Raw genomic sequence first — 11,348 nt, forward strand, 5'->3', positions numbered from 1 at the left:
GTGTCTTTTATTCGTTCCACTGGGGTTTAGCAAATGTGTTGATAAAGAGACGAATATCTCTACTGTTACTAGTGTTAGTGTCTCAACATGGCTACGCTCGTGAAAGCAAAACAACGAACTCAAACGCGTCTTCGTTCAATGTTGTGAACTAATATCCGGATTAATTTTAGGCAAATTTTCCTCAATTCTCCGGAGAGGTTTTCATAAAAATGTGAAAAACCTGGAATTCCGGGAAAACCTGGAGGACTTTCATCTCTGTATTATTTAAAGGAAAACAAAATCCAAACCTACATGGCCCTGTGTGAAAAAGTGTTTGCCCCCCTAGACCTAATAATTCGTTGGGCCACCCTTAGCAGCAACAGCTGCAATCAAGCATTTGCGATAACTTGCAATGAGCCTTTCACAGCGCTCTGGGGGAATTATGGCCCACTCATCTTTGCAGAATTGTTGTAAATCAGACACATTGGAGGGTTTTCGAGCATGAACCCCCATTTGAAGGTCATGCCACAGCATCAGATCAGGACTTTGACGAGGCCACTACAATGTCTTCATTTTGTTTTTCTTCAGCCATTCTGAGGTGGACTTGCTGGTGTGTTTTGGATCATTGTCCTGCTGCAGAACCCAAGTTCGCTTCAGCTTGTGGTCACTAACAGATGGCCTGATATTCTCCTTCAGGATTTTTTGGTACACAGTAGAATTCATGCTTCCATTTATTACAGCAAGTCTTCCAGGTCCTGAAGTGGCATAACAGCCCAAGACTACCACTACCATATTGGTATAATGTTCTTTTTCTGAAATGCGGTGTTACTCTTACGCCAGATGTAACGGGACACACACACCTGAAAAGTGAAACAACTTTTGTCTCGCCAGTCCACAGAGTATTTTCCCAAAAGTCTTGGGGATCATGAAGATGTCTTTTGGCAAAAGTGAGACGAGCCTCAATGTTCTTTTTGCTCAGCAGTGGTTTTTGACTTGGAACTCTGCCATTGCAGGCCATTTTTGCCCAGTCTCTTTCTTATAGTGGAGTCAAGAACACTGATCTTAACTAAGGCAAGTGCGGTCTGCAGTTCTTTGGATGTTGTTGTGGGGTCTTTTGTGACCACTTGGATGAGTCGTCGCTGCCCTCTTGGGGTAATTTTGGTCGGTCGGTCACTCCTGGGAAGGTTCACCACTGTTCCATGTTTTTGGTGGGATTTTTTTTCTCCTTTAGTAATACAGACCTTCCTTTAAAAACTGCATTTTGTGTTTACTTGTGTTATCTTTGACTATTATTTACATTCGTTTGACTATCTGAAACATTTAAATGTGACAAACGTAAAAAAAATAAAAAAAAAGGAATCACGAAAGGAGCAAACACTTTTTCACACCACTGGAGTATCAATCTGCTTAACCTTTTCAGAAGATGGCCTTCGTGATGCAGATGGTATCATAGAAGTGACAAGCCTTCAAGAGGTGGCCTTATCTTTAGAGATTTGATCTAACATCCAACACAAATTGGTTCTCACGGTGGATTTGGTTCTCAGGTCATCTGTGCCTGCCGCCACAGTATTTTAAAACCAACAACATGCATCTCATGACAATATCACTCGATTTGCTAGCAGCACAATCGCCCCCGAGCTTCACGGCATGACGTCACTTGCCATTCGAAACTCATCTTTACAAAAATGCAGAGTAAAAGCCTTCCTTCAACAAGACACAAATACTGGCTAGAAATAGATTATTAGTTATTTCAACAGAATTTCCTTTTTAGCACTGAGTTCAATGTACTTTTCTTACCTCCGTGACATTAAAACATTTGGACGAGTTATTTCTCTTCATGCTGCATCAGGGTAGCAAGACAACTGGGAAGGTGATGGAAAACTTGAGTGACTACATATCAGGCGGTGACTTAGGCTGTCCCTTCTGCCGGCGACGCTTTCTTTTCCTCTTGACAGTCCTCCAGTTGTAAAAAAATCCAGTGTCACTTGAGTTACTTTTCTTCTCAAGCCTTTCTGAAGCTGAACAGGTCGAAAACGGGAATCAGTATGCAATGAGTAAAATGGCAAAAAGCACAGCCGAGAGCTGAATGAAAAGTAGCACGCATGGCCGGATAGCGCGCTCAGTGCGGATTTATCTGACCGGACAATCAGGGGACGTCGTGTATGCAGAAGTTCTGGTTAGGCCACAGTGTGCTGCCTAAAATCTTCCATGAAATGTGTACAGAAAAACAAAGCGGCACATGAAATTTTTATTCCAATAGAATTTTAGAAGAGGCTTCATATTGAAATATTTCTATTTGATCTTTAGAGGCTCACATGTCATCCATAAGCGTGCTGTAATTGTAATTGGATTTTTATACTTCTGCGTGTTTTTGTTTCATTGAACATATTTCCCTAGGTGGCATAAAAAGGATGTAGGAATGTGCATGTTGATGTCCTTAGAATATCCTTACCCATTGGTAATTATTCCAGAACTCTGTGTCTATTTCTGGCATATGCGTTATGTGCGAACACACAGTGCGGCATTGGTGGGGGGGCAGCAATGCTTGAGGTCAACCATGTCCCAGGAATGTTCAATCTAATCCTTAAGATAAAGTAATGGAAGCACACTGGGAAACAAAGTTAGAATTATTGCAGTATAGTTCATTTATGTCCCCCCCCCCATTTGTGCAATGCGATATTTATTTATATTTATTTTTTCTGTTTGTTTACATAATTCTAAACAGCCTCTTCCTTTATCTTACTTGTGCGCTGAATTATGAACGGAAACTAGTGTGCCGCCAAAAAATGTTCAAATGGCTTTAAGGCAAGCTGTTAAGAGCATTTAATCTATATCTTTGATGTCCATCTTAAGGTCCATGTATGAGTCATCACTAGCAGGACTACTACATGTACTAATGAGGTAAAAGGTTGCACTGGTTGACATCTATGCGCTACCTGTACTCCTAGTGAAGCACTGCATGTTATCTAGTTGAATGTAATATCATCACTAGAAGTACTAGCAGCACATAGTAGTCAACTTCCATTTGTGTGCAGCATAAGAGGCTGCTTCACCATGTTTGCTTTGAACTCTACGCTCCACTAATTGAGTTGAGTTTGCAGACTTCAGAGCCCTACTGCGTTTCAATTCCAAGTAGCATTTCATGAATGTACTTTGGACAAAAAACATTCAGCGATTTATAGACCAGTGTCAGTACTAAAGTTTATTCCACAGCTGACTGGGAGCACCCAGTGTAAAGCCTTGAGAACCAGAGTAACACATTCTGATCTCTTTGTTCTAGGAGAATGCAAGCTGCAGCTGTTTGATGCTCTTTGAGGAAGTCCAATCAGAAGACCATGACAAGAATAGAGTCTATTGGAGATAAAAGTATGAAAGAGCTTCTCTTATAAATTAGAAGTGACCAATCGTGCAAATAGCGATATTGTGTAGAAGCTCAATCAGCTTGCAATACTCTAAGAGAGTAAAAACAATACATTTTAGCATGGCCTTTTATCGCCCAAGTAGCCACACCTGAAGCAGAGTCAGAATCGAGCCACTCATTGTAAAGCGCCATTAGATCCTTCTGTGTTTCTGGCCAACATTTCCACACACCACAGGCTTGATGCCCTGCAAACACACAGTCAAGAGGTCAAAGGGCAAAGTCTTGAGACAAGAACTGTCCACGCTGTGAATTTAATGAGGCAACAAGTGTCTACCTTGTACATGCTGCAGATAAGCGGGAAGAGAGAAGTTGTAGCCTTCTTCTGCAGGTCATCTGTGTGTGCCTGGAAGATTATGTTTCAATTCGAAAAGGGCACTCAACAGGAGGGAATGGGGAAAAAAAAACACTCACAAAAAAGATAGTATAAGATGGTATATCACTACTAGAGCACTACACAGAATTATAAACATTGTACTGAATATTTAAATGCAAGGCATACTTTGTTTTAAAAACATTGCCAGTGCTAAAGCTAAAGTCTGTGAAAATCCCATTGACATGCTACCAACAAATTAGCATCTTGATTGTAGAAATATTGCCAATGCTAATGCTATCAGACATGCTAATAGAAAATTAGCATTGAGTTCTGGGAGTGATATTCCTTCAAATAATGAACATCCACACCCACCTAATACGGTAGTAGCACATTTTTGGAATGTGGGAGGAAAGCAGACAACCCAGAGAAAAACCACAAACGCACAAGGAGAACATGCAAACTCCACACAGCCTATCCCATCTTTTTTTTTAATTGCTATTATTTAAATATCTTCGTGTTTTACTTTGTTACTAATTTATTTTCTAATTCTTCTTTCAAGTTTTAGTTATACAATACAGTACAACTTTATTTATTTTGCGCATTTCACAAGAGCTGCAGCTGTAACAAAAGACTTAAAATACAACATCAAATAACATTAATTAATATAAAGTGAAAACAGTAAATTAAAACACAAATTCACTGTATTAACTCCTTTACGGTAGACAGCAGAAAACAAGTGACAGTCTCAATAAAGATGTCTCCAAACTAGCCCTCATGCAATAATACTGATTGTTACATTTTAAGTATTTGTCCCACATTGGGTTGCGCTTTGAGGTGTGACAACTTTTTTCACTTTTGAATTTTTTTTCACTTTCAACTTTCAAAATGTTCAGTGGCATCTGGCCAAGACATACATATATTTATTTCTTTATTTATTTATATTTGGCGCCCTCTATGAGCCACAGCAGCAGGAGTGTGTCAATCACACACTAACTATGCTGCAGATGTCAATAAAAAAAAAACCACCCAGTCCAAATCTTGCATATGACATAAATAGAGCCTTGAATATGTCACCAAACCGCAGAAACTGAATTTTTCTTCATGCCTGCTTTTTTCTGCAATGGCCATTTCAAAATAATGCAACAAAAAACGTATTTGTCCCACATTGGGTTGCGTTTTGAGGTGTGACAACTTTTTTCACTTTTGAATTTTTTTTCACTTTCAACTTTCAAAATGTTCAGTGGCATCTGGCCAAGACATACATATATTTATTTCTTTATTTATTTATATTTGGCGCCCTCTATGGGCCACAGCAACAGGAGTGTGTCAATCACACACTAACTATGCTGCATATGTCAATAAAAAAAACATCCAGTCCAAATCTTGCATATGACATAAATAGAGCCTTGAATATGTCACCAAACTGCAGAAACAGAATTTTTCTTCATGCCTGCTTTTTTCAGTGGCCATTTCAAAATCATGCAACATAAAACATATTTGTCCCAGATTGGGCTATGATGTGATAACTAAGTCATTTTTGAAAATTTTTCACTTTCAACACCTCAGAATGTTCAGTGGCATTAGACCTAGCCATACATATATTGTTTGCATTACTTTTTTCTTCTGTATGAATAACAAAATGAGTATTGTGTTATGACTCTACATAAGTAACTCTAACTCTGTGTGTCCAATATTGTGTATTGCGTGTATATAGATATCAGAGTGAAAAAATGTTGTGCATGGTAATTAGAACCTTGAAAACGTATAAAAGTCACAAAAACTATGAAAAATGTTGAAGTAACATACTTTATAACAAACAAAACAACCAGAAACTAATATACAAACTTGATAACAAAAACGAAAAACAAACAAAACTTTTTTTTTTTTTTTACAATCAGAACAAATGGTTGTAGTGTGTTTGTGGAAGATGGCCTTTCCACATCTGCCACAATAATTCGAAGCACGAAGTGTTTTTTCGCAAAAGCTATATCGCTTTCTCTTTCTCGCATGCACATGGTTGGCATACTTTTCGTGCGTTTACGTGCATAAAGTTCCCGTAGTTCTCCGACATATAGTTGATGATCTTTCGCCCAACGTAAAACTCGATTTTCAAAAAATAACACTTGATTTTCAAAACAACGTCCAGCCAGTAACTATCGTTGCAATGCATTATATTCGTTAGTGCGTGCTGCAACCTCAAACAGTCATGCTCGTGCAACACACGCCCAGGGCACTGGGCATGCCCGTGCACAAATGCACATTGTGCATGCGCGATCTACTGGCGTGCAGATGAGAAAAAGGCTGACAAGCCCATCATTTCAAATGGCCATAAGTACACTCCTAAAACGTGGCTGTTTAGCCTGTGCTCAGCGCGTTCACGCGAACGCGCGTACCCGCGCGTCACGTTCATTCCGAGACCACACGGCCGGGGCATGCATTGCATAACAGCTTGACCAATTCAAAAGTCGATTTTCAAAAAATAACACCTGATTTTCCAAAAAACACCCAGCGAGCAATGCTCTGCAAACTGCATTACATTGTTTTGCACGTGCGCGCGAGCGTGAACGTGCAAAACAATGTAATTTATGCGCAACATACGCGGGTGGGACATCTTTAGAGGTGACACCAGGAAGTTGAGTCGGTCTGGCTGACGTCTCTGCAAGAGACGCGTACGACCTGACAATCCAACGGGCACAAAATGGCGGAAAAGTACTGCTTCGATGTCTTTGATCAGTACTCTTCTATATGACGTGCACATACGATCATATCCATACACATAGATGCAAATAGACCTCTCGCAACAAACTATACAGTTTATTCGAATGAAAATGACGAATCGGATGTTTACGAAAGGACGAAGTGAGCCGGCCGAGAATTACATTGTAGGCTCTGGCGCCATCTCATGGAAAGTGAGGGACAAACCCTACTAACACAATTCTCAAGCTTTGATAGTATTGGTGAGCCGCCGGTGATGTGATTTGTGCAGAAATTGAGAAAAATGCACGATAAAACACCGGGTTTAGAGTCTATTGAAAATTGGAATTTATAATGGCCGTCAATGTGCCATTTTTTGGATTTATACTTTAAGCAGTGGCAAAATTTGTCACTTCGTGGAGTTATTTTTTCACACTTTTGGCTGTGTGTACAACTGTCCAACTGTCCAAAAATGACCAATTTGGGACAGATTACGCATAAGGGCTAGTTAAAAAAAAAAAAGAAAAGAACATGGAGGGGGCTTGTCTAATAGTTCATGGCAGGCCATTCCAAAGAGAGGGACCAGCAACGGAAAAGGCTCGATCCCTCTGAGCCTCCGCTTAGTTCTTGGTACTTCTAATAATGTCTGGGCCGCAGACCTGAGGCGCCGGGCAGGTGCGTAGGGGCGGAAGAGCCCAGATAGGTAAGGTTGGGTGAGGCCATTTATAGATTCGAAAACAAATAATAGGATCTTAAAAAGAACTCTAAAATGTACTGGGAGCCAGTGAAGGGAAGCCAGAACTGGCATTATAATGCTCCCTCTTACGAGCTCCAGTTAGGAGGCGGGTAGCAGTATTTTGGACCAACTAGAGACGCTTGATGGAGGACTGGCTGACCCCAAAATAAAGTCTATTTCCGTAATCTAGTATTTGAAATGGAGTTTTGGTAAATACAAGGTTTTGAAATCAATTAATACTCATGTTTATTAATGATGATATCAATAATTGTTGCTGTTTTTTTTTTTTCCCAGAACACTACATCGGAGTCAGGTTCTATCTCCAGTACATATTATGTTGGACTGGGAAGGTAGTGTTCAGCCCAGTGAGGAAGGGATGCAACAAACAGCAGCAAAGCTCACCCCATTAATGGTCAACCAGGGAACAAACTGGTGCGGAGGATCCAGAGCATTAGTCCTCAACGCGTTCTGATGCATCAGCTGGTTTCCAACATCTCCATCCACGCAGCTCATGAGGCGCTCCCAGCTCAGTTTGGGACTGTACAGATGAACACACTAGACGCAAGTAAGCAAATTAGGACATATTAGAGATGAGAAAGGATTTTAAGATGGAGTTAACCAAATGTTTCTTACACTCTTGGCAGCTGCGATGACATCAGTGGAGGCCTCCATACAGAAGATGATGAGGAAGGCATTGTCGGTCATGTTCAACAAACACGTCTGACAAAACAGAAAATAGACTTGCTAAAACTCTTCAAGTGGAAATTTACAAAATGTCAACCAGCATTCTAAATGCGAAATATTTCCTTTTTCACAAATGTGGTCATTGACATAGAGGTTGACCGACATGAAGCTTTACCTGAATCATGTTGCCAAGGCACTCCTGTTCTCCATGTTGGCACTTAAATATATACTTGCCCTCACTGGGTATCTCCTGGTGGGCAAAAACATGAACTCTAAAAGAATATGAAATTACACAAATATTGTTCCCCCATCACTGCATTCATTTCATCCATCCATCCAATTTTCAGACTACATTACTAATGAAGGTCATGCATGGGTTGGAGTCCAAACCAGACGACTTTGGGTGAGAGTCGGGGTACACCCTTTCGAGCAAGAGTGCCCATCCAGTCGATCACAATAGTTCGTGGACTGGTCCCAAGTCGACCGCGAGGGGTGTAGGGGGAAATGGGGTGGGGTGGGGGGATATGTGTGTGTGTGTGTGTGTGTGTGTGTGTGTGTGTGTGTGTGTTTGTGTGTGTGTGTGTGTGTGTGTGTGTGTGTGTGTTATAGTTACTGATGGTGCCACGCTCCACTTGCATGACTTGTGTGTGAGAAGCTTGGGATTGGTTCCCACACATAGGACGGTGTGAATGTGGCTGTGAATGTGGCTGTGATGTGAATGCGCAGGGCTCTCTAGATGTGCCATGCCGCTGACTGGCAACCAGTTCAGGGTGTATCCTTTCTTCCGCCCGAGGTAGGCTCGGATAGGCTCGAGCAAACCCGCGCCCTCCCAGTTCAGGAGAAGTGGTGTTGAAAATGCATGGATGGATATGCATGTCATTAATATATATTTTTGTGCTGGTGTACACTGCACCCTAAGCATCCTATCGGTTTCACTTTCACCAAAAAGGTATGAGAGGAAGTCAAAAATTACCCGCACTTTATGCTACAACGTGCACTTGTGTTTAAGTTCCATGAAACTTTCCCTGCAAGCGGGAACTTGTGTGTCACGTGATTGCGATCAGGTGAGATATTTGCTGGATCGATCGTTAGACGTGTTTGTTTCAGTCACTCCACTGGCAGAATGCACCAATGAAAAACAGCGTGCAGTGATCCGATTTTTATGGTCGGAAGTTGTGTTGAGGGTGTGGGGGGGGGGGGATTTACCGGAGGTCCTAAATACAACGAGTGGATTGAAAAGTTTAAAAGTGGCCGGACAAGTGTGGACCGCACAGAAGGAGCAGGACGTCCATCAACCTCGACCATTAACGAAAACAATGAACAAGTTCATTCCTTTGAGGTACAGCTGTATATGAGATTAAGCTACTGAAATAAAATCAACAGGTTGCCGACAATTCACTCTTCCGGGCCGTGGTAATGCTCCCATGACAATACCAGAGTGGTACTGCAACCACTGCATGGACATGTGTACCTGCGCATTGCCGAAGGGAACCAGGCGGACACACAGAATGTCCTGCAGCAGCACCCATGTGGGGTACAGCACCTGTGTCAGGTACAGAATGCAGTCGGGACACAGACTCTCGTAGTAGACATCCAAGTGGACAGGCTCCCCTGCCTGATGAGAATTGGTCAAGTTAGTGTGGGGACACTGTTTCAACACCTGCATAAAAAAGGCAAAAGTTTTCCATGAGTGTACATAATGGTGTATTTGATACATGGTGAGTAGAAAAAGCCCACAACGCTGTTATTGTGATGCAAAAAAAAATCTGATCAAGAGATATTTGAAACGTTTTAAAACATTGTACAGCACTTTGAGTTGCATTCTTATGTATGAAAAGTGCTATAATTAATAAAGTTTGATTGATTGATCGATCGATCATTTCGCCACCATTAATATGACCTATGGCCTGGACCTACAACTCAAACTATTTTATTTACGTTACTTATTTATCTTTCTGAGAAACAATAAAAATCGCTCACCAGTGATTAGCACAACTCTGATGTTTTTCTCAGAATGTTGAAATAATATTCAATTGAAAATGTTAAGACTGGCAGATATTTACGGAATACAATCTTGAATGAATGTATGTATGTGTGTGTATGTATGTATGTATATATATATATATATATATATATATATATAGAGAGAGAGAGAGAGAGAGAGAGAGAGAGAGACACCCACACCCACACACACGCGCGCGCGCGCGCGCACACACACACACACACACACACACACACACACACACACACACACACACGACGGTAAATTGGAATGTTTTTTTTTTTGTCGTTACACACAATACTAACGTTGGGGGCGATGTTTTACCGAGATATAAACACATCCAACATAAAGGCTATAGGATTATTAAAACGAGGTTAATAAAGGGGCATTAATCTCACCCCACACTGAACGGCAGAGTTGAGAGACGAACAGCACTGCGCCAGAGTGTAAGGACATGACGAAGACAGAGAACTAAAGTGTACGATTAAAGTCAACGTAAATGGCAAATCAACCTTCATTTTCTGACACTAAACTGTCTAATAACTGAAGCTCACTAAAAACTTACGTGACAACTTTTATAAACTCTCAGCCAGCGTTTCCCTGTTTTTGCACTTCCTCCTCAGTGGTTGGCTGACGATAAGGTGACGTAGGTAGCGTCACCATTAGCAAAGTGAAATTCAATCATGCGGTGGGAGAGAATCGGAGCGACACCTTGTGTCGAGTAAAAACATCCTCGTCAAAAAAAGTGGAGCCACAAAATGGTAAGCATCCAGCCATTATCTGATCTACCTCTCCTCACAAGATTCGCGGGTATGTTGGAGTCCATACCAGCAGTCTTCGGGCAGGAGGCGGGGTCCATCCTGAACTGGTTGCCAGCCAATCGCAGGGCACACAAAGACAAACAACCATTCGCACTCACAATAACACTTATGCGCATTTTAGAATGATCAATCAACTTTCCTGGGATGCTTTTGGAATATGGGCGGCACGGCACAGGCACGGGGAGAACATGCAAACTCCACAGGGAAGGCTGGTGCCGGATTTAAACCCACGACCTCTGTACTGCACTAGTCCCCCAAATGGTTATATTTTTAACAATTGTTTTGTTATCAGCAACATACAGAACTGGAATGACCTGGGGTGGGTGGTGGGAGATTGTGCCTTATCAGAGATGAAAGTCCTCCGGATTTTCCCGGAATTCCGGGTTTTTCAAATTTTTATGAAAATTTCTACGGAGAATTGAGGAAAATTTGCATAATCCGGATATTAGTTGACAACATTGAACGAAGACGCGTTTGAGTTCGTTATATTGCTTTCACGAGCGTAGCCATATTGAGGCACTAACACTCGTAACAGTAAAGAGATTTTTGTTTGTGTAATAACGACAGAAGGCATGATGGCGTTTGACTAATGGTTTAGTAGAACGAATGGCAACTCGCAACAACAGGAGCAAGCGTTATTTTGCCTCTTGGGTTATACCATCTCAACTAGAACGTGGGGGATAGTCCCCAAACAATTT

General features: G+C 41.5%; 1 protein-coding gene across 4 annotated transcripts; it reads right to left on the reverse strand.

Annotated features, from left to right (window-relative positions):
• Positions 1 to 915: 915 nt before the first annotated feature.
• LOC109527144 (gamma-interferon-inducible-lysosomal thiol reductase-like) lies at positions 916 to 10,456 on the reverse strand. Of its 4 annotated transcripts, none has more exons than XM_019888881.1 (8): positions 10,228 to 10,456; positions 9,299 to 9,487; positions 8,003 to 8,077; positions 7,777 to 7,863; positions 7,546 to 7,698; positions 3,675 to 3,743; positions 3,490 to 3,585; positions 916 to 1,997 (listed from the first exon to the last, which is right to left on the reverse strand). In XM_019888881.1, exons 1-7 carry the CDS (start codon positions 10,345 to 10,347, stop codon positions 3,532 to 3,534), a joined length of 747 nt encoding a protein of 248 aa, XP_019744440.1. In that variant the 5' UTR covers positions 10,348 to 10,456; the 3' UTR covers positions 916 to 1,997; positions 3,490 to 3,531. The 4 variants fall into 4 exon arrangements, with proteins under 4 accessions (XP_019744440.1, XP_019744439.1, XP_019744441.1 ...); XM_019888880.1 differs by lacking the exon at positions 916 to 1,997 and adding an exon at positions 2,214 to 3,330; XM_019888882.1 differs by lacking the exon at positions 916 to 1,997 and having other exon boundaries at positions 2,214 to 3,585; positions 9,299 to 9,442; positions 10,228 to 10,455.
• Positions 10,457 to 11,348: the final 892 nt, after the last annotated feature.

This window comes from Hippocampus comes, unplaced genomic scaffold, assembly GCF_001891065.2.
Source record: "Hippocampus comes isolate QL1 unplaced genomic scaffold, H_comes_QL1_v1.1 scaffold228, whole genome shotgun sequence".
In the NCBI taxonomy this organism is placed as follows: Eukaryota; Metazoa; Chordata; class Actinopteri; order Syngnathiformes; family Syngnathidae; genus Hippocampus; species Hippocampus comes.

Coding starts and splice junctions, on each gene's coding strand:
- LOC109527144 (XM_019888881.1), bottom strand. CDS start 10,347: ATGAAGGTTGATTTGCCATTTACGTTGACTTTAATCGTACACTTTAGT. Junction 9,488..10,227: donor ACTCTGCCGTTCAGTGTGGG/GTGAGATTAATG, acceptor TTTTTTATGCAG/GTGTTGAAACAGTGTCCCCA. Junction 7,864..8,002: donor GCCTTGGCAACATGATTCAG/GTAAAGCTTCAT, acceptor CTGTTTTGTCAG/ACGTGTTTGTTGAACATGAC.